Source organism: Bos indicus, chromosome 22 (genome assembly GCF_029378745.1).
Source record: "Bos indicus isolate NIAB-ARS_2022 breed Sahiwal x Tharparkar chromosome 22, NIAB-ARS_B.indTharparkar_mat_pri_1.0, whole genome shotgun sequence".
Lineage (NCBI taxonomy): Eukaryota > Metazoa > Chordata > Mammalia > Artiodactyla > Bovidae > Bos > Bos indicus.
Genome location: NC_091781.1, coordinates 49697960 through 49720568, shown reverse-complemented (window position 1 = coordinate 49720568; position 22609 = coordinate 49697960). Strand labels below are relative to the sequence as shown.

Here is a 22609-nt window from a genome sequence, read left to right as displayed (position 1 = left end):
TGATGGATGACTCAGGGCTGGGCCAGGAAGTTGGGGGAGGGGTGGGGCTGGCCCCACCTCGGCACAGATGTGGAAGCTGAGGCCCTGCTGGGCCCGCCACTGCCCAGGGGGCCAAGCCCCCTCCCTGGCAGGAAGTAGGTTTTACTCAGCATGTTCATCAAGTAGGCCAAGACCCTCCTCAGAATGCCCTCCTCACAAAGACCTCAGGGCAAGGGCTCGGCTGCTAGAGTCTGACCCCAGCCTCCTGCGTTCATTCATTCATTCATTCCCATGCCTGCCCTGGTGTCCTTTCTGGACTGCTGTAAGCTCCTCTCCACCCAGGGAGGCCAGGCCCTCCCCCTGTCCTGGCATTTCTTTGCCCATGTCACTGTCTCTCTGCCGCATTGACCTGCTGGCTGTTTCTCCAGGAAGACTCTGGGCTGTTGCTTTCACCAGTGTTTTTTGTCTTCCAATCTCAGCCCTCCTGCCCCAACCCATGGCCAGCAACTCTTGACACACGCGTGCCCGTGCGTCACACGCCCTCTCCTCCCTGACTGCCCGTCTGAAGTTGTCCCCCACCATTGTTGATTTCCAGACAACCCAGTTTGTTTCCTTCAGAACCTAAACATACCTTGTTTGTTGGTTCTTCTGTTTATCATCTGTCTCCCCCAGGCATTGGGAGCCCACCAAACCCTCCCTAGGAGCCAGTCCCAGCTGATTTCCTTACCTGTCCGTGAATGCTCAAGTCCCCAGGGCTATTCAGGTCTGTGTAAGGCAGGACCTGTTCATGGACCAGTCACAAGACTGTTTCCAGAGACTTCCCCGGTGGCCCCGTGCTTAAGAATCCGCCTGCCAAGGCAGGGGACACGGGTTCAATCCCTGGTCTGGGAACTAAGATTCCTCATGCAATGGAGCAACTAAGCCTGTGAGCCAAATCTACTGAGCCCACACACAGCTCAGTGAAGACCGTGCATGCAGCAACTAAGGCCCGACACAGCCAAATAAAGAAATATTTTGTAAAATATGCAAAGACTGGGCAGAGTAAGAGGCTGCCCATCTCAAGGGTCTCCTATAAAAGTTTAAAGATTTGCCTCCAGGCTGTCAGAATCCATATGGCCAGGATCTCAAGAACCATACACAACCAGAAAGCGGGTTCCCTAAGCCCTGCCTGGGCACGGCACTCTGGCTGGAGCCTGGGAAAGAGGCACGTGAAGATTGGCACCAAATCTGGGTCCCTCCGCCTCCAATGTGATGGAGATAAATGAGAGATGTCTGGAGCTGCAGAGAATGACAGGGAGGCTCGTGTAGTCTGAGTAATGCAGTTTGGGGAGGGGGCAAGGCAGTTGGAGATGAGATGCTGGGAGAATCTATAATTCCTCCAGGACACCCACCGCCTTCTTTGGAGAGGAGGGGAGATGTGGTCCACAGGTCGCAGTGGGGGTGGGGGGGAATGGCTTCAGGTCCAAGTTCAGCCTTCGTCCTCAAGGTTCAGTGCCAGAGGCTTTAATGCCACCCTGGTGCTGAATCCTGGGTGGGGAACCAGCCTGGGGTCATGGAACCTCATCTAACAGTCGTGGCTCCTCTCCCCACCTAGTCCAGCCTCTTCTCTCCCCTTCTACACGCCTAGCATCCTCAGACTCTGGCAAGGGTCTTCTTGATTACTATCTAGGAATCAGCAGGCCTGGCTGGAACGTGGCTGTGGGTGTCTCTAGTAGCCAAGTTCCTGAGAATCACCCCAGTCTCTGCTCCTTCCAACCAGCTACTACCCCAACAGCCTCCCATGATCCTGGGGAGGTGTTGTGAAAGGAGCCAGGGGAACAAGCCTCTCATTTTTTTTAGATGGAAAGCGATCTTGTGCCTTGGAGAGAATGTGGCCCCATCTTTCCTCAGCTCCGTGGAAGTCTGGGACCACTGGATAACCTTAGGATCTCTTTGGAGGTTAAATCCATAGCACAGAAGAGAAAGGATGGAGTGGGGCTGAATATGGCTTCCACTGCTGCCACCTGGTGGCAGAAAGAGGCAAGGCACCGGCTATTACAATTCCCAGAAGAAGGTGGAGGGAAGGACACTCCTTAGGGTTGGGGGCAGAAGCACAGGTGAGTAAGATGTGTACACACACACCCGCCATCCCATCTCCCACTAGCATCCTGGCCAGGAACTTGGGCCTTCACTTGCTTTGGATCAGAGCCTCCCCAGGTGCTATCTGACACGAACCCACCAGAACCTTCCAGAAGGCCTTCAGAGCAGATCTCGGGTCAGAGATGGCCTGTTTGGCCTTCACTGTACTAAGGGAGGACCCAGGGCCTGGATGACATCCAGGGCCATGCCTGATGGTCTCAGTGGCAGAGAAGAGGGGACGAGTGGGAGCCGGGCAGGCAGCAGGGAGAAGGGGGAGCAGGGAGATGAGGGCAGCCCAGCCCAGCCCAGCCCTGCCTGTCCTGGGCTTGCTTCACTGGCAAGTGAGCTGCTTCTCTCAGCAGGACCGGAAGTGAGTTTCTGCGGCTCTCCTCAGCACCCCGCAGTGTCCCACTTGTGTTGTAATAACGCCCCTCCCTGCTCCAGAGTCTACGTGGTGGTCGAGGGCTGGGGGCGGGGGCGGGGTGGGCAGGCAGGGGCTTGGTCAGGACCCACAGGCCTCGGCCAGCTGGGTTCAGCAGAGGGTCCTCGAGAACAAATAGACTCCCCTTCCTGCTCCTTCTTGCTTCCCCAGCACTCTGCCTGCACCAAGGTTATGCCAAGGTCACCAAATCTACTGAAGGAATTACCATGTGGCAGGCAAAGTTAAAACTGGATACCAAAAACGACCAAGGGGAAAAAATCAAACGTGTCCCCTCAAGTGAACTTTTTTCTCCTCTTCTCAGCCTCCAGAAGGCACGTCCCACCCTGCCATTCCGTTCTCCTAGTCTCTCTTTCTCCACCTGCTGCAGAACATGCTGTGTCCCCAGTGGTACCTTTCCAAAAGTCTCAATGATTCAGTCCAGAATAACCTCCAAGAAAAAATCGCTGGATGATAACCTTGCAAGGGGTGGGGTGGGGAGAATTAACTTGGCTCCCTACCTCACACCTTAAAACAAACACCAATATCATTTGGATCAAAACTAGAAGTACTGAAGAATGAAGAACAAATTCCTAGGAGAAAACAAAGGGATTGTTGTCCAACTTTGATTTGTTATGACTTTTTCGAAATATAACAAAAAACAGAAAAGCCACAAGAGAAAAAGTTGGATACATCTGGCAACATAAAAAATCAAGCATTTCTCTGTGGGGGAAAAAAGTCAAAGTTTAAAAACAACAAGCTATGGAAAAAAAATTGCAAATTTCATATATAAATATATATGAAATATATGGGCTTCCCTGGTAGCTCAGTGGTAAAGAATCCACCTGCCAATGCAGGAGACACGGGTTTGATCCTTGAGTCAGGAAGATCCCCTGGAAAAGGAAATGGCAACCCACTTCAGTATTCTTGCCTGGAGAATTCCATGGACGGAGGAATCTGGTGGGCTACAGTCCATGGGGTCACGAAAGAAGTTGGATACAACTTGGCAACTAAACAACAATATGAAATATACATATGCATATATTCCATATATATATATATACACACACATATATTCCCTATAAATCTAGAAGGAAAAGATCAACAATTCCAGTAAAACATGAGCAGAAGAGATGAACATATAGTTCATATAGTTATGCAAAAGGAAATCCGAAAGACTCACCCACTGAAACCACGCTCAACTTCCTTCCTCTGAGAGAAATGCAAATTAAGTGGGCACAGCTGTGAAAGGTCAGTGCACATTTCTGGTAAGCATGGGGGAAGGCAGACACTTGTAGTCGGTGACTTGTTAAGAGTATAAATTGTGTAACCACTGTGAAAGCAATTTGGCACTATCTATCAAAATTAAAAATACACAGATCCTTTGGCCTAGCAGTGTCCACTTCTAGGAATTTATCCTCCAGATAAACTCACGCACGTGAAATTATACCCCAGGGTGGTCACTGAGTGATGTTTCTAAGAGTAATCTATTGGAAACAGCCTACCCAGAGGAGCCTGGCTAAGTCAATATGGAGCATCCTTGCCATACGTTCTACATAGCTATCAAAACGGATGAGGGTGATGTGTGATGTGTGAACAAGGTGGAGTGTATATACAGGATGTGAACCCCACGTTTTTATGTTTTGGGGTTTTTTTTTAGGGTTGGGATTCTTTTTTATTGAAGTGTAGTCAATTTACAATATGTTAATTTCAGGTATATAGCAAAGTGATTCATATATATATGCATCTATGTATATATTTCAGATTATTTTCCATTATAGGTTATTATAAGACATTGAATATTATTTCCTGTGTTTTACAGTAAATTCTTGTGGCTTATCTCTTTTATGCATATAACCTAATGCTTTTATTTTTTTTAAGGAGAAGGGTAACTGTTCTGGAATCCTGCAGTGCCCTCCACACCTCTCAGCCCCCATGCCCCTGGCCCTGTCCCACAAGGCTGGGCTGCATGGGTGGCATCCATCTGCCCTCCTGGTGTTGATATGGACAATGGGAGCCCACCAGGAACTTAGCAGGTGGGAAGGGACATGATGTTTATTCCCATGTCCCTTCCCACCCCATCTTCCTCTTGATGTTTCTGAACAGAGAGTTGCTCACATCCCTCCCTGTTTGAAACCCTCTGTGGCTCCACCTGCCCTCTGGCGTGAAGCCAGACCCCCACCATAGAACGTGGACCACGAGTTTCCACCACGGCTTTTGAGGGTCTCCTCTTGCCAGCTGTCCATTCTTTGTTCCTCCAAACCAGCACGGTTCCCTCTGCCTGCCACCTTCCTCCCTGCCCCAGGGGACAGCCTCGAAGGACTGTCTTGTCTTCCCAGGGGTGCTCTGCTCCTGCCCTGACTCCTCCCTGCAGCCTCCCTGTGCTCCTGGGAGGCAGTTTGGGTAAATGGACAGAGGTGCCGAAGGCTCAGAGTCTGTATGCTGCAGGGCCCAGCTCTAGTTGTCCCAGACTTTGGGAAGAAAGTGGCCTGTTTGACTCTCCTCTGGGAGGCTGGACCAAAAGAGGCCAGGGAGGACCCAGGGAGCTGTGGACCCAAGGCTGAAGGAGAGCCCTGGTAGAACAGGCCGTGGGTTGGGACAGAGTAGGCATAGAACCACATGCCATCAGTAAGAAGCCATGTTTTTAAAAATAACTCTGCTGTCAGCAGTGGTGAAACAATATAATAAATATGAGAAATAAATCTCGTTACCATGTAATGAGCTGCCTTATTAATGTGTTAAACTTGTAAGAAATGCTTAAGTATTTAATTGGCACCTAATGAGGGCGCCAATTAGGAATCATTATACATTTCTTAAAAAAAAATCCTAATTGGCAGGGGGGCATTTCAATCAATGCCACAGAGTCAGCTCCTTGGGGACCCCATCTTGGAGATGCGGCTGGTAGCTGTACCCGCAGGGACACACGTTGGTGGCAGCCACGCTGGAGCCCACAGTAAGGTCAAGGCCACCCAGGCTGGACGTGACCCAGACCAACCTGAGACCAAGACTTAGTTTCTCCTGGGCCACCAAATCCTGCTGCTGATTAGAACTCTTACTAAATGGCACCTTGTCAGGAGGCTTCTCTGTTGCTCCAGCCAGATGGGGGGACTTGGTCTTTCTAGAGGCTTCCAGAGGCTGAGAAGTCACTGGGCACTGTGACCCTGGCTCTCCTCCAGTGCCCGGCATACAGAACCTCAGCATCGCTCACTCAACGACATCTCATCCTGGCCGCCTTTATGAGCAGTGCCCTGTGCCTGGCAGGGCCGAGGGGAGGGGGACAGGCAATGGAACTCAGAGTGGACTCCATCTTTCCAGCTTCCAGGAAGACTAGAACAGAGCAGATCTATATTCTAGGCCAGGCCGGCAGAGAAGTGTCCTGAGCAGCCAGAACATGCTTAATTACCAAATAAATTATCAAATTAATCACTCGGGTAATTGCCAGAGGGCTGGGAGGAGCGGTGGGGGGTGGGGGGGGGTGCCCACCAGGGGCAAGGCCCAGCCAGGAGCAGGGTGGGTGTGATCCTGGCCCAAGCAGGGGGCGCGAGAGGGCAGAGGCCGGACCCTGGCTGCAGTCTGAGCAGATGACTTGCGGAGAATGGGAGGCACCTGGGTGAAGGTCTTAGAAACCCAACTAGTGGGTTCCAGAGTTTGTGGGAAGCCTTGCAGGCCTGTGAGTGGAGGTTAGAGGGGCCCTGGGGATAGTGGCAGGCGTGGCATGGCTGGGAGCCTGGCTGGGATGGCTGGGAGGTCCAGGAACATGTAGCTGAGGGAGGGTCTGAGCCCAGCTACATGAGTTACACCTCTTCCAAGCCAGGCTGCCTGTGGCGCTCCATCACCAGGAATCATTTTGCAGAGCTGCGTGTTTCCTGCTCTCGGCCTCACTGGGGATGACGACAGTGCCTGTCCTCCTGGGCTACACAGCCTGGCTGCTGCAGCAAATGCCCCACCTCATGTGTTCACTTGTGAGGATGCAGGAGCTAACAAAGGAGGGGGACTTTCCGTGATGTACCCAGGAACCCACCGAGAGCCCAGCCCAGAGTGGGACCAACAGGAGGGAGGCAGGGATGAACCCGACCCATTCAGAGCGTGGCCTCCAAGTCCCACAGATCTGGGTGCAAATCCTTTGTGACCTAAGACAAGTCACGCAGCCTTCCTGAAACTCAGCTACAGGTGGGACAGATAAATGATCTAAGAACTCCATGAAGGGAATTCCCTGGCCGTCCAGTGGTTAGGAGTCCAAGCTCTCATGGCTGAGGGCGTGAGTTTGGAACTCAGTGGGAAGAAGCCTCCATAATAGAGGGAAGGGAGCAACGTTTTTGGCTTTTCTGTGCAAGACCCTGGTGGACACTGAAAGGAGTTAAAATCTGAGGTACAGACGGGACAGGAATTTGCAGGAGAGGTCCCAGGGTAGGCACAAGTGGCCATGAGAAAGTTCCAGGAGGGAGTGACCTGCAAATACTGTGAGCTTGGGCGAGGCCCACCACAGGGCCCGGCCCCTCGCCTCACCCTGCTTGACCTCCAGCAGTTGGTCCTGCCGGCAGGCCAGCCCTATTGGGGACAGGAGAAGGGGATGTTCTTCCCTCCCTATGGAAGCTGCAGAAATGGCAACCCACTCCAGTATTCCTGGCTGGAAAATTCCAAGGACAGAGGAGCCTGGCGGGTCACAGTCCATGGGATCGCAGAGAGTCAGACACGACTGAGAATGCATGCATACGCCTGGAAGCTGCCCGGTGAAGTTGCGGGCCCCAGTCTCTGCGCCACCTTCAGTGCTTGGCACAGACCCCCTCCTGTCTCCAAGTGCCCACAACGACTGCTCCCTTGAATGGCGAGCCCTTGGGATTCAGTCTTTATCCCCTGCTGGGAGAAGCTGTCTAGACACCAGGGCAAGGCCCACAGCTTCCAAAAGCAGTAGGGACCATCCACAGTAAGAGTACAAATAACTGCATGCATTTCTTGAAGACTCCGCATGTGCTTTTTCTGTATTAACTCATTTAATTCTCTTAAGTCAAGAAACCACTTATCAATCCTGCATTCAGTGAATAGCCCTGAGCACCTAGGAGGTACCAGGCTCCATTCAGGAGGCTCTGGACACATCTGGGAGTAGACATTCTCCCTGACCCAGACCCAGTCCAGGCCTGCTCCTGGCAGGGAGGAAGCAGCTTCGGTGCACCAGCCACCCAGACTCCCTGCTGCTGCTAAGTCGCTTCAGTCCTGTCCGACTCTGTGTGACCCCATAGACGGCAGCCCACCAGGCTCCCCCGTCTCTGGGATTCTCCAGGCAAGAACACTGGAGTGGGTTGCCATTTCCTTCTCCAATGCAGGAGAGTGAAAAGTGAAAGTGAAGTCGCTCAGTCGTGTCCGACTCTTAGCGACCCCATGGACTGCAGCCCACCAGGCTCCTCCGTCCATGGGATTTTCCCCAGACTCTCAGACTCCTGCAAAGAGGGCCTTCAAGGGGAGCATCAAGGAGAGCTCTTCCCAACTGGCCCCACAAACCAGGCCCCTAATCTGGGCCTGCAGCGCCACCTGCTGTTCACATTGGGAAGGGCTCCAAACAGTCATCTCGCCTTCCCTCGCCACAGGAGACCCTCAGCCACTGAGGTTTGGGCAGGTCGCCACCATTGTCACCTGGTGTCCAAACCCAGCACAATGACAGCCTTGCCTTGCTGCTCACTTTGGCAACGCATATACTAAAATTGATATACTTGCTGGAATACATCTTCTCAGTACAGAGATTAGTTTGGCCCCTGTGTGAAGATGACACCAAAATTTGTGAAGCATTCCATATATATATATATATATATATATATATATACATATACATATACATATATATAATATTTTTTTTTTGCAAAGAAGAGAGACACAGGCATAGAGAACAAATGGATGGACACCAAGGGGAAAGGAGGAAGAGGATGAATTTTTGGAGATTGGGATAGACTAACACACTATTTGGAGAAGGCAATGGCACCCCACTCCAGTACTCTTGCCTGGAAAATCCCATGGACGGAGGAGCCTGGTAGGCTGCAGTCCATGGGGTCGCTAAGAGTCGGACACGACTGAGCGACCTCACTTTTACTTTTCACTCCCCTGCATTGGAGAAGGAAATGGCAACCCACTCCAGTGTTCTTGCCTGGAGAATCCCAGGGATGGGGGAGCCTGGTGGGCTGCTGTCTTTGGGGTTGCACAGAGTCGGACACGACTGAAGCGGCTTAACAGCAGCAGCAGCAACACACTATTGATACTATGTATAAAATAGATAATTAATGAGAACCTACTGGATAGCTCAGGGAACCCTGCTCAGTGCTCTGTGGTGACCTAAATGGGAAGGAAATCCAAACAAGAGGAGATATATGTATGTGCTATGCTGTGCTAAGTCACTTCAGTCGTGTCTGATTCTTTGCAACCCTATGGACTGTAGCCCACCAGGCTCCTCTGTCCGGGGGATTCTCCAAGCAAGAATATGGAGTGGGTTGCCCTGCCCTCCTCCAGGAAATCTTCCCGACCCAGGCATCAAACCCAGGTGTCTCTTACGTCTCCTGCATTGGCAGGTGGGATCTTTATCACTAGCGCCAGGTGGGAAGCCCGTGTATATATATATATACATATGTATAGTTATTTACTTTGCTGCACAGCAGAAATGCAACATTGTAAAGCAACTGCACTCCAATAAAAACTTTAAGAAAGCCTCACCTTGTCCCTAGTCAGAAGTGATGTCTCCTCCTCTGAATTCCCATCACCTCACCTGCTTCTCTTGTCACTTCCCAGAGAGGGTTGAGTAGTTGCTGTCAGCCTCACTGTCCTGGCTGTCACCCTGGGTGGGACTCTTAGGAGGCCAGCTCGCTGTGGGTCCCCCTCAGCCCCAGTGTCCAGCAGAGGGCCTGGGGTGCAGGAGCTGGGGACGCTTGAAGAGAACAAATGAGTGCTGAGAGGAAGGGGCAGCTCTGTCTACAGAGAACATTTTTATTTTTTTAAGGGGAAGAGGTCTTGGGTGTGAGCTCTGGGGGTAACCTACCTGGCCCTGCTGCTGCCGACTTCCCCTGCTGCTGTATGCTTCAGTTTCCCCATGTGTGATATGAGGGCACACCTGGTCTCCATGCTCTGGGGCTGCTGAGGGGTTAAATGGGCTCTGGTATTGTCCGCAAGTCTGCAGGAGGTTCACACACAGGCCCTGCCACCCGCAGGGATTTAAGGCAGGAATCCTGCCCCCCTCCCCACTTCATCCGAGGCTTCAGAGTGTCTGTCACCTTACTGAACTGTTATCGAGTTGCTGCTAAATCCCTTAAGTCCCTCATAATCTGCCGTTCTTAGCCTCCTTCAGGGTAAAGAGCATCTCTTCGAGCTCCGCCAGGGAGGGGCCCACACTCCCCTGGCCTCCAGCCTGTGGGCTTGGGAGCGGGGGTGGGGAAGGGGTTCAGTGTCTGTCCCCTGGGGCCTGACCAAGAGGGGTCTGCATAGTAGGCTGAAGCACTGAGGGCACAGATTTGAGGTGGGGCACTCACATTAGTTGGTGCAAGTGTAGTATCAGCGCCCGAGTGAATGGCTTCTGACATTTTGAACCCTAGGTTCCCACTCATCTCTCCCTACTCCTAGTCCTGCCAGATGAGCCCGCAGGTCAGGACCCGCGGCGTGAAGGTTGCTCTCCAGGCCTCAGGAGGGAGAGGCAGGGGAGGGGTCCGAGGATGGAGCGAGCCCGAGTAGGAAAGCCACCTGCAGTGCTTAAGAGGTGCCAGCAGATGGCAGCACAGAACAGCATTTGAGTCTGGAAGGCGGCTCGTGTGGCCAAGTGGGCGGGCAATGCCCACTGGGTGCCCCTTCAGGCTTCAGCACCCTCCTGCTTCTCGGTCTTGCCTGCAACTCCTTTTTCAAGCAGTGTAGAGGGAGAGCCAGTCCCCTGGCTCTCAGCCTGATGGCCCCCGTCTCTGGGGGCTGGGTCTCTTCCCTTGTAAGATGAGTGACGGTATACCCCCTATAATGGCACTGGGAATAAACTGCGATTGTGCTGGGATCAAACCAATCAAAGGTGACAGTTGCTGGGACCAGATTCTGGCCCTTGAGGTGGCGCAAGCCCCATTGCCAAGGCCCTTTCTGGCCGCGGTCCTATGAATGGCAGTGGAGAACCCTGATTTGGCCCTCCCTCTGTGAGCTTGTCCACATACCTGGCACGTGGTAGGAGTTCAATAAACCACACTTTATTTTATTTGCTGTTTTCTATAGATTTTTTTGAAGCTTTTTATTTTGTACTGGGGTCTCTGACATGGGTCGCATTCCCTGGTCCAGGGGCTGGGAAAGGAACCCCCCTTCCCAGATAGCTCTCAGCCCCACCGACCCACTGTGTTCCATCCCCCACCCCCTTGGGGCCTGGGAGACAGGAGACCCCCTCACTCCTTGTCCCCCAGCCCGCATGCTTGCAGCCCACCCTCTAGCTCCTGGAGGCATTGGGGAGGGGTCTCCCCCTGCCATGGGCACAGGCACCTGATCTCCCACTCGTGGAATCAAAGCGCCCAGGGGACGGGTGGGTGGCGGGGCCCACTGTCAAGGGGACCCAGGCCCAAGCGGGATGGCCTCCAGCACCATCCCCCACCAGGGGGTCTTCGAGCTCCCCTCCCCCCTCCTCTCCCTGCACTTGTGACGCGCACACGTCTCACTCACCTCTCAGCATCTCTGGCCTTTCAGGAGAGTCCTCTGTATGACCACAGGTGCCCGTGGCTAGAGTTGCCCCCTGTCCTGAGCCCTCAGAGGCCAGGACAGTGGCTCCTGGGGTTCCCGCAGATACTCAGCCAAGGCCCTTCACCCCGAGGCTGCTGCGGGGTACAGCTGGACAGGACAGGGTGGCAGTATGTGCTGCCAGCCTCTGAACACCCGCAGGCACACCGGACCCTCCTCCTGCCTTCTTTTTCATGTAGATGTAGATGTAAAGATACAGACATAGAGTGTGTGTGTGGATACGCATCACACACACACACACACACACACACTCATCCTTTCTTCCTAAGTGACATCTGTTCCCTCCCATCTCAGACGGCACTGCCGAGACTGCGCTGGTGTTGCCCTCCCCCCACCCCCAAAGGGTGGAGCTCAGTGATGTTTCTGGAAGGAATCCATTGCAGGGTCAGACTGCTCTACAGGAGTTTCTGGGCTCACCCCCACAACTTTCCTCTATATTCTGAAGGCATCCCTGGCATCTGCCAGCAGCCAGGCAACAGGATTACTGTATTCACTTTGACTCAAAGTGGACACTTCACCTGATTAAACAAGATGGCCTCCTCTGAAGGCATCAGTCCACGTCCACCCTGGTACCATCCACTGCAAGCTGCTGTGGCTTCTGCCTGCAGCCCCGGTCACTGCCCGAGGGGAAGCTTCAGATACTATGTGTATGCAAGGGTGGGGGGCCAGGGAGCAGCTCCCAAGGGCCCCTTTGTAACAGTCACCACAGGAGCAAGAATGGCAGACGTGTGACACCATGTCACACCGTCTGTCTGGTGAGGGTGGTGAGGAGAGTTCTGGTCAACCCGTTAGGCCATGGGCACAAGGACATATCACCAGGAGCCTTTTATCCCAATGTTTATTGATCCCATGCTCTGTGGAAGGCCTGGGAACTCTGGGGGGAATTCGGTTTTCATCCAGGACTGAGAAAGAGCTAGAAATCAGAAGGTGGGTGGAAGGGAAGAGGGGGTGACTGTGAGGGGACGAAAGAGAAGGAAGTGGCTCCTGTCACCCCAGAAAGCGGCTCTGTGTCCATCACCTCACCAGACCCACCTGCCAGGGCCGGGGCCTGGGGCAGGCAGAGGGAGAAAATGGTGGTGGGTTCCTCGGAGCCCCCATCCTGGGCCCTGGGCCCCAGGGTCCACTTTACCCCACAGGCACCATTTTAGGGTCCCTCACACCTTGGTCTTCTGCGGCTCCCACCTTCTCAGGCTGAGGGGCTATCCAACTAGATGGGGGTGCATAGCCCACGCACCCCTCCCCTCACCCTTGGGAATCCTCTGCCAGTCTGCTGAGGGAAGGAGAGCCCTCCACATGACCAGGGTTGTCACCAACAGGCCCGGCTGTCTGACCCCAGTGTGGGAGGCTCATGGGGTGCTTGGGGGCCCCGCTCTAACCCAGGGCCTTGTCCAGGAGTCCCTGCCTCCAGCCCAGCCCTCCACCCTGGGACTGGGGTTCACCCCTCATTTCCACTTATGCCAGCCTGCAGGCTCTGTTCTTTAGCGGAGGGTCTGGACATCACTTAAAGTCCTGGTTTGAGATTGTTCGATGCTACAGCTGTGCAGTCCTGAGAAAACCAGGGCATTTGGTCACCCCAGTAACCAAACCCTCCAAACCCTTCTGAGCCCTGCAGGTGGGTTCCCACCCACCCACCCCTGCAAGCTTGTGCTCTGGAAAAAAACCTTTTTTTTTTCTCTTTTGTGTTTCAGACACAGGTTCTATGGGTCTCAAGCCCCCTCCCTCCTCTGGTCCCATAGTTCCTGTCCACTTGGCTCTCCAATCAAGGGGATAGCAGGCATGGTGACACCATCCCACAGCTGAGGTTCAAGGCCCCGGAACAGCCTTGAACTCAGCACCAGAGGCATGTCATTGGACAGATCAAGGAAAGACAGCCGAGCTGCCTCCTTATGGCTGGGACCCAAGAGATACCCTCCCTCCTCGGCCCCTCACCCATTCCACCCCTGCTGGGGCTTCATATCCTCAGTGTCACGGGCTCACACTCTCTTTGTGCAAATGTCTTAATTACATCTTTAATGCTCTCACATGGAGATGCTGTGAGTTAAATTACAGTTTCTGCGCATCCCAAATTACCCGCAGCCTTTCAGTTGGCTCCAATGCTAACGTATTTATAGCATCTAGAGGAGGAAATAAATCCAGAACCTTCCCCACGAAGGCCTCCTAGGCCCTCACATCCTGAGGGTGGTATTTGTCCAACAGAGGGTTAGTACCTGCCGCCTTTGCGTCCGCTCCAACCAGCAGAGGACAGCGGCGGCGAGGCTGGGCAAGACCGGGGCGCTGGCATGCTCCTGTGCGCATGCGTGCCCTGCGGAGACGCGCCAGGCTCTTGGGGTCTGGCTTGACCCAGATGCCCCAGAATGGCAGAATTTCTGCGGGGCACAGCGTGGGCAGACCAAAGGTGATCAGAACCCAGACTAGGTCTCTTCTGATCCGCAAGGGGCCATCCCCGCCCTGTTTCAGGCAGTCTGATCTTGCAACCCTTTGACCGCTGCCCCAGACCGGTAGCCTCTCCCCCAACCCTGGATCCCCAATAAACACTAAGACAGGGGGACTGTTCCCGAAGCTGCTTACTGGCTTGTAGAGCCCAGTGAAGAGACGCAGTGGGCAGTGGACCCTTGGCTCGGCTTCCCCCCTCCCGCCAGTCCCTGATCGCTGATGTCAGAGAAGGGGTGGCCCGCTTGATGTTCCTCTACACACCTTGGGGTGGGGGTCGGGGGGAGGGTGGAGCCAGTGTGGGGGTCTCCATCCTGCCCTCTGTGCTGGCTCAGGCGTGTGTCTGCAGGTGGGCACGGTGATGTGCATGCAGGGGGCCTCGCTGCGGGTCTGGCCCCGCATCCCTCCACACCTGCTCCCCCGCCTCCCCTCCCCCTCAGCTCTCCTCCGAGCGTAGACCCAGCCCATAGCCGGCCAACGGGGAGGGGTGGCTGGAAGACCTCATGGATCCCCGTCATATGGACAGACCTCCTCTTGGCATGGGGGGCAGTGGGGAGGCCCCTTTTAGAGCCTGGAGAGTCAGCAGCTGGGTCCTCAGAACAGCTGGGGCCTCAGCAGGTCAGGTCCTGAGAGTCGGTCTTAGTGATCTTGGAGTGGGCGGCTTTGTGGGCACTGCAGCAGATGTCTTCATCAGACGTCCAGGCTCATCCCTGGGCTACTCATGCGTGGATGGCATTGGCCACATCGGTGAACACCAGCCGACTGGGCCTCTGCACTGGGCCCTGAGAGGGGAGCGTGGTCTGCACAGAAACAGTCAGGGCATCAGGGACCTTGACTGAGGCCAGGCCCTCTCTTACCCAGTCACCTCCACCCTCTGCTGCTTACTTGCACTTGGCACCCACTATGTCTTCTGCCTGCCCTCCCATACGCTCAGCCAAGAAATATGACCTGACTCAAGTGATTCCTCCCATGACTCCTCCTGACAGCCATCCCCAGTCTTGCCTTCTCAGCCAGAGGCAGTGCTTTCCCTGGGGTCCCAGGATTAATTACACATGTACCACCTTCTCCCAGCAGAGGGGGCTCACCTCTGCACCCCAAGCCCCAAAGCTGCAGCACAGGGGCTGGCACAAGGGGTGCACAGGAAACGACTGTCAAATGGCCAGTTGTCCCAAGAGTTGGGTGGACAGAGATTCTCAGCCCAATATTCTGAATATCCCAAGGAGGTGTGAGTCCTGATCCAGGTACACAGAACTGGTAGCTAAACCACAGGGTCTTTGACTCCCAGCCTCCACTTTTCCTGAATCCAGTCTCCCAAAGCTGCCTCTGTGGGGCTAGATTCCTTAGCAATCTGTGGGATCAAGGCCAGGAGGGATGCAAACGGGCATCACGGTCCGGAGAGGCCAGGTCTCTCCATGGGGCTCTGGCCCCCGGACATCTCAGGGACTGCTGGCAAGTGGCCGGGCAGCCCAGTGCCTCTGGCAGGATAACCACACAGGTACCCAACCCTGTGGACACGGGAGGTGTCTGCCCAGGGTCTGCATCTGCCTGGGGTCTGCCAGTTACTGGGAACCCACCGGTCTACTCAGAGGTGCCAGAATCTGACCCCAGTGACAACTCACTCAGCATGCGATCTCAGGAAGCAGAGGAACCCAGGGTCTCAGCCTCCCAACATTCCCTCCTGCCTTCCCCCTAGTTTCAGGGGTGCACCCAAAGCAAGAATCGGTATTTTTTTCACTGCAGATGAGAAAACTGAGGCTCAGAGAGGCCAATGGACCTTCCCAGGTGACCAGGTGATCAGGGGCAGAGCCGGCTGGACCCCAAGGCTGCCCCAGCCTGGCTGTGCAGTGATCTGTGGGGGGCCAAGGAGCAATTCCACCCGTTTCTAATCCAACCTGACAAAGCCCATATAGCTGCCACCTGACCACATGGCAGGTGTTAGAAAGCTGCCCGGGAAAGGAGGGAGGGTGGGGCGGGAGAGCCACGAGTGGCCTGCGGGCTGGGTGGAGGAGCCTGCCAGCGCCCACCTTGCCCTGCATGGCCTGCCCAGCAGCGGCGGCCTGCACAGAGGCAGCGTCCCGCCCGTGCTCCAGCAGCTCCTGCTCCAGTTCGTCTTGCTCCTCCGTGGGGTCGAAGTTGTACATAGGCATGAGCTGGTGGCGTAGCTTCTCCAGCCTGGGGGTGGGGGCAGAAAATGCTGGGGGCTGGGCAGGCCCTTCCCCTCCCACCAGCCCTCTAGGCCCTGCCTGCGCATCCACAGACACAGTCCTATTTATGGTCCTAAAATTTTCCCCAGGATTCAATGAGAGACATTTCTGTGCACATTTCTGCTCCTCGGATGGGTGGCCTGGGAGGGAGAGTTACCCACTCCTGGGGACAGATGGGGTCAAGGGTCACAGAGCTGTCATCTGTGGGGGCCATGGGGACTGGCTTAGCCAGGGGCTTGTGTGGTCCACAGTCTCTGGGGGGCCTGGGGTGGGGAAAGTGGAGTCAATGGAAGCAGGGCAAGGGTGGTTCAGCTCTCTCCAAGGGAAAGTGGTCACCCCCAATCCTGAGTGGGCAGGAGGGACCCTGACTCCCTGACTAGGCAGAGGGACCTTCATGGTGGGAGGACTCTCCTTCCCCACCCGTGTCCCTAGAGTCCAGCCCAGCACAGCCCACGGGCTTCAGTCTTGGGGGCAGCCAGGGAGTTACCTCTTCTTCTTCCTGATGTACAAAACCTGCAAGAGAGGGAGGCAGCATCAGATGGCCAGGGAAGGAGGCCCTAATTAACCCAGCAGTCCTTAGGACAGGGGACACACGGAGGCTGATGAATGGGAGACCTCTAGGACCCCTGTCCTCAGTGACCCCATCCCATGGACACCTACCTCCTACCCCATTTGGCATTTACGAGATGCTGAAGAGCATCACAGGCGGGGAGCAGCCCTGCCTGGGAAAACCACAGTCAAGCCTGGCCTGGGGACTCATGGGCCCATCCTGCCAATACTGACAGAGGCTCCAGCCACTCAATGCCTGCCTCAGCCTCCTCAGGGCTGAAGTGTATGTGGGGGGGGTGGGGAGGGGACTTCAGCACACCCCCTCCTCTCAACTGTCCCCAGGCACAATACTTTTCCCCACGTATAGGTGAAAAGTGCAGGTGACAGACAGAGGCCAGACTCGGCAGAACAGTGGCTCTGGGCAAGGCTCTGGTCTGGGTTCCGGGGTTTCTGGGGAGGTTGATGGTCCTCAGTGGAAAGGGGTTGAGGAGGAGGACCTGAGGCCCTGGACATCAGCCCAGACCAAACCCTGATGCTGGAGGAACCTAGGAAGACCCCTGGGTCCTCACCCACCATTGTACAGACTTGGAGATAAAGGCCTGGGCAGCCTGAGAAAACATCCGGGACCCAAGAGCTCCGGGCTGGAGCAGGAAAGCCTGGTACAGGGCAGTGGGGGTGGGGGAGGAGGGCGAGGAGGCGGGAGGAGGGGAGGAAAGAAGTGGGGAGGAAGGGGAGGACGGGGGTGAGACACAGGTGACCACCTGGGCAGGGACCCCAAGGACGTCTGCCACCATCTTGCTAATCCCTAAACTGGTGATTTTTGACTCCCAGGAACATGACCACTTCTGCCTGGGGGAAAGCCCTGTTCCAAGAGTCTGTCCTAAATCCGCCGTGGCTCCTACACTCTTGGTGGCTCATTCACAGCTTGAATCTGGTTTGTTTCCAGCCTGGCCCAGAGCTCCTCCTGCTGCTCATTCCTGGGGGACCCCAAAGGTGGGAAGAAACAGGTGCCCCTTGCTCCCCCTTCCACCCCCAGGATGTGAGCAGGCCCCTTGCTCTCCTGTGAGTGGGAGGTGACAGGAGCTCCAGGTCTCTGGCCCAGCCCCTGCCTGCCCTGAACCAGCAGCTCCAGCCCCAGTGGTCTGCACTCCCTGCCCTGCCCCATGGCCTGGGATACAGAAGGATCTTCAAGAGATGCTAGAAGCAATCTCCACCCTTCATCCTTGCTTCTCCTTCTGCCCCAAATAATAACACCTTCCCCCAACACACCTTCCTTTCCAAATCTTTCCCACCCTTCACTGTCGAGCTGCAGCCCCACCTCTTCCAGGAAGCCCTCCAGCACTGCTCCTCTGATGTGAAGCACACTGCCTGGCACTGGTTTGCTCCTCCTTCCACATAGCATGGCCTGGCTCATGGCTGGCATGAGGGCAGATTCCCTAGTACTCAAGGAACCTACCTCTCTGGACCTGTCCCTGGCTCAGGAGCTGTTTCCTGCCCTCCACTGCCTTTGCCCCATAAGCTCCCTATCTCTCTGCTTTGGGACATAAAGCCATACACCCTGGCCCTCTGAATGTGCCTCCAGAATGAAGAGTAAGGAAGTCTTCCCAAGTTCCCAGGATGAAATCTTTGGGTCTAGTCCCTGCTTTATCCCTGAGGTTCTGGTGGCTCTGCCTGTTTAACCACCACGTGGGTGCCAAACATTGGCCTTCTGCCTTGCCCCTGCCCCAGAAGGCTGTGCAGGCCCTGGCCTTGCTCTGTGTGCTGTGTCCTGGCCCTGCCTGCTGGACAGCAGTTGCTCCCTGGCAGCGATCCGGAGCCTGTGGGGCCCATATGGTGACCATGGTTTACCAGCAGCTCCAGCCATGATGGACCATCCACAGCCCTATTTGTCAGAGCAACATGCTCCTAGGTCTCAGGCCGGCTGTCAGAGCCTGTGAGGGGCAGCAGGCCGAATGCCACCACTGCCGGGCCTGCTGGGGGACCTACGGTGCACCCTTACCCTTCCAGGTCTCAGCTTACGCAGTCTCCCTTGGTGACATTCTGAGTGTCCATGCATTGTCTTAAAGAGGGAGTCCATGCCTGTTTTTTTTGGCTGCGGGATCTTAGTTCCCAACCAGGGACTGAACCCGGGACCATGGCAGTGAAAGCACCAAGTCCTAACCACTGGACCACAGGGAATTCCCAAGGGAGAGACCATATTTTCAGCAGCAGATCTCAGATCTGGAAGCATTGTATCCACTCTCAGGGGGACACCTGGAGCCTCAGCCCAGCTTACCTCTACCCTGATTCCTGTCCAACTCTGCCCCTCCTGTGACACTGGGGCCAGGTCTCCATTGAGAGGTCTCAGCCCTAATGTTGCCTCCTCAGCTGTCCCTGACCACCAAGTCTAGGAAGGCCCCCAATGCCCACCCAATTCCCCAAGCCAGTCCGTATAGGCTACCCTTAGCACCTTTGGTTGTATCTCTCGCTCACTCCCTGTAAGAACTGCAGAACCTTTTCTCCCTCATCCCTGAGGTCCTGAAGGCTTGATCCAGGGCAGGTGCTCATGAATTAATTGCCAAGTGAATAAATGAACACTGCCAGCAGGCTGCTGTGCCCAGAGCATCCTATCCAGACTCTGCAGCCCATGATCTTTCCCAATTATTTTCTGGCCTCTACTCCTGTAAGGCCCCCATGCTCACTTGCTTCGCTGTCCTGCTCGCTGCTCACAGAGCCAGCTGTCTGCTTCCACACTTCTGCCCATCAAGACCCGCCATCTGAAACACCTTCCGCGACAACTCCTTCACAACCCAGCTCAAAATGCCATGTGTTCCTCAGAACCTTTTCTTTTTCTTCCGATTAGAGGCAGCCTCTCTGGTCTCTGGGCCCCCATATAAACAAATCCTTGGGAAAGGGAAGGATTGTACTATCAGTAACAGACCATTGTGCTCTGACTAGATTCTCTAAATTCTAACTGCTGATCACCCTTCTGCCAAGTGACAGCCATGTGGGCCAGCCCCAGCCTGCCCCAGCTCTCACCATGGCCACAGTCAGGCCGATGACGGTGATGATCCCGAAAGACAGAAGCATTGTGCCCACACCGGTGGTGCCACCAGCCACATCAGGGATTCTGGTGTCATTAAAGCTGGTGGCTTCTGGGCTGAGGGTGGTGGTCTCGGAAGCTGGCCCATCTGTGGCAGGCTCTAGGTCAGACTCAGAGGTGGGAGGGCGGCTGCTGATCCAGCCCCTAGCAGATGGGATCCTGGAGTCCATGCCGATGCTGAGAGACTGCTTGTGGTCAGCCAACCTGCCCGCTCACTTTTGACACCAGGGGTGTCCCAACCTGCGGCCCCCACTACCCATACAGGGGGCCACGTCCTTGAAAGGGAGCTCCGTGGGTGCTGGAAAGAAAAAAAAAACAAAACATGAGACTGAGGACGGGACTCTGTGGTGAGATGAAGTCCCCCTAAGTTCTGAAGGCACAGGGGAAATCAAAGTTTGAGGGCAAGGGAAAGTTCAGGGACCATTGGGATATGTGCTTCATATACTATAGATCCCATGTGCATTTAGGGACGTGAAAATGAAGCCCTGCCCCCTCTTTGTGGGTAAGATGATCACAGCGATCATACTTGGAAGATGTGAAAGGTAGTGGGGAGGCTTAAAAGAAAAAGTCCACTCCCCACCCCAGCGCCTACTCCCCACGCTCTTCATCTTCATTCGTCCTGCCCCACCCCCCCCACCATCCCTCACCTCTTGCTTGGAGGAAAAAAAAAAAAAAAAAACTGCAGCTTTTTCCTTGCACAATGATCAGACAGGCCTGTCTGTGAATTCTGGTTCAAGCCACTTAACTGAGTGACCCTAGGAAAGTCAACCACCTCTTCCTGCCTCAGTTTCCCTGAGTCTAAGCTGCAGGCATTAAGGGCACCTCCCTCACAGAAAGGGTGAGAGGGTCACTGACATCAGAATGAAGTAGTGCCTAGAAATGACTTAGCTCAGTACAACCCTTATCCACAGTAAGCACCCAGCAAGTGTAAGCTCTTCTCCCTCTGGCCACTCGGGGCCACAGAAGCCCCTGCACCCACTCTGCCGTGTGTTGTCCAGCCTGTGCTTGGAGGGCAGGGACAGGTATGGCAAGGCCAGAAGACAAGAAGGAGAGAGAGGCTACATTCAGGGCCTCTGATGGGCTTTCTCTGTAAGCTCTTGGGTCCCTGGACCCCTACAAGGGAGCCAGAGGCTGCCAGGGACCAGGAGACAGTCAAGGAGAGTGAATCTTCAGAGGTAAGAATGGAGTTCCCACTCTGAAATGACTTCTCCTACCCGTCCCTCTTCCCTTGGGAGCAGAGGGTGGGCAATATGCCCAGTCCAGGCTGTGACTTTGGCCTTCCCAGGCCAAAAGGCCCTGGATAAGACCGAGTGGAAAGAAGTCCCAGCCAAACTGCAGAAGGGCAGGCCTAGGGAGAGGAGGAATGCACAGATCATGGCTGCATACACACGCTGTGCGCTAGCTCATGGGTATATGTGGGATGCCTCCCGTGTGGGTGCATGGGTGTGTGTGAGGTGGGCACACATGCAGGATGGCCCCTTAGGAAGGGGCAAGGCTGGCACAGAAACATGGGATGGGAGAGGCTCATAGCCGGTCTCTGTCCTCTGCCTCTAGGTAGGCTGGGCTTGTCAGGAGTCCCAGGTTCTTTCTTGGTTCTGCCACTGACCCCGAGACGTGACCTTGGGCCAGACCCTTAACACTTGCTCTGGGGCTCTGTTTATTCTTCCTTCCAAAGGAGAGAAAGGGCCCTGCTCATCACTGTTCAGGACTGCCTCATGTTCCAAAGGGCAAGAGAAGGAATCGGGGAGGAAAAGGGTTGGGCGCTACGACCTCCGAGAACCCACATACCGTTCTCCACCAGGTTCATCATTCCTCGCTACTCCAATCCCCATCCCCACCTTCGCCCCTCTGATTCCTCCATTCTTGCACAGAAGCGGCGACCTCAGCACTTACTTAATCCTCTCTGGGGCGCCGAGCTCAGCCGGAGAGGTTAGGGGTGGTGGCGACCGGCAGGAGGCGGGGGCAAGGTTGCGGGGGAGACCCCCCAGGTCCTAGGGTAGGGGGCGGCGGGTCCGACCCGAGGTCCGCCCTCCCTGGGTGGACCTCCTGGGCTGTGCCTGTGACGTCGCACCGCCCACAGCCGAGCGCTCGCTCTGCCAGCCTGGACAGGGACAGGCCGGGCCGGGACCCACCGCGGGGGTGGGGCTGAGGCCAGCAGCCTGGCGTCTCCGCGATGCTCCAGCTATTCTCCTCCCTGCCAGCCCCGCGCCCCCGGCCCCGGATTGGCTGTCAGGCCCAGAGCCGGCTCTGCATTGGTCCGCTGGCCTGCCGCTCAGATCTGGCTCTGCCCCCAGCGAGAGCGGGAGCCGGGTCGCAGTTCTTGCAGACCACTGCTCATTCTCCCTGGCCCACGTAGAATCGCGCGGGGGACTGTGGGCGGTCAGGCCTTTCTTAGGGCAGGACTCTGGCCACCGGCTAGCCCGGGCTTCATCTCCACCCGGACAGACTCGCGCTCCCCAAATGCAGGTGGGCACAGGTTTGGGGAGAGCACTAAACTAGGAGTCCTTGAGCCAGCGTTGAACTCTGGCTGGACGCTCCATTAGCTTGGTGAACTAGAGCAAGATGCTTCTCCTCCCTGGCTCTCAGCTTCCTGCTCAGATGGGCTCTGGTGTGAGGGCTGTTGGTAAATGGTACTCACCTCTGGCTAGAAATGAGGCATCTTTCAGAGAAATAGGGAGATGGAACGGTATTATTATTGGAGAGGCATTATTGGGCACCTGGACCCAGGAAAACCTATATATACCCCTCCATCCAGAGCGCGATTACCTCTAGAGTGAGGAGCTTCCAGATACCTTCTAATTCTCAGGTTTTTCAGAGGAACTTTTGGGGATCGCTTGTTAATAGCTTGTTACAAATACAGATCCCTGGGTATGGGACGGAGCCTCGGAAACTGCATGTTTAACAGTAGTCAACAGTGATCTAGTTGACAATAGACTCGAGGGCAGGGGGGAGTGGCATTGGCAGCCCACACTTGAGAGACCCTGCCATGAATTTTATAGGAGCGACTGAGGCACACAGAGAGGACCTGGACAAAGCCCCCCGACGAGTCAGCATTCAAACCCTGGTCTACTAATACTTCCAATTTAGAGCTGCCTGCTCCAA

The 22609-nt window shown here is 55.3% G+C and overlaps 1 protein-coding gene across 3 annotated transcripts; it reads right to left on the bottom strand.

Annotated features, from left to right (window-relative positions):
* Positions 1-13225: 13225 nt before the first annotated feature.
* On the bottom strand, positions 13226-21683 carry C22H3orf18 (chromosome 22 C3orf18 homolog). 3 transcript variants are annotated; one of them, XM_019985094.2, is made up of 5 exons: positions 21401-21679; positions 19444-19805; positions 16364-16389; positions 15697-15844; positions 13226-14472 (listed from the first exon to the last, which is right to left on the bottom strand). In XM_019985094.2, exons 2-5 carry the CDS (start codon positions 19675-19677, stop codon positions 14392-14394), a joined length of 489 nt encoding a protein of 162 aa, XP_019840653.1. In that variant the 5' UTR covers positions 19678-19805; positions 21401-21679; the 3' UTR covers positions 13226-14391. The 3 variants fall into 3 exon arrangements, with proteins under 3 accessions (XP_019840653.1, XP_070632749.1, XP_070632750.1); XM_070776648.1 differs by lacking the exon at positions 16364-16389 and having other exon boundaries at positions 21401-21683; XM_070776649.1 differs by lacking the exons at positions 16364-16389; positions 21401-21679 and adding an exon at positions 21296-21392.
* Between the last annotated feature and the right edge of the window lie 926 nt (positions 21684-22609).

Excerpts from the sequence above, each read along its gene's own strand:
- C22H3orf18 (XM_070776648.1), bottom strand. The coding sequence starts at position 19,677 with ATGGACTCCAGGATCCCATCTGCTAGGGGCTGGATCAGCAGCCGCCCT. Across the intron at positions 15,845-19,443 it reads TCGGCCTGACTGTGGCCATG|GCTGGAGAAGCTACGCCACC; the intron begins GTGAGAGCTGGG and ends CCCCACCCCCAG. Across the intron at positions 14,473-15,696 it reads GGCAGGCCATGCAGGGCAAG|ACCACGCTCCCCTCTCAGGG; the intron begins GTGGGCGCTGGC and ends GTTTCTGTGCAG.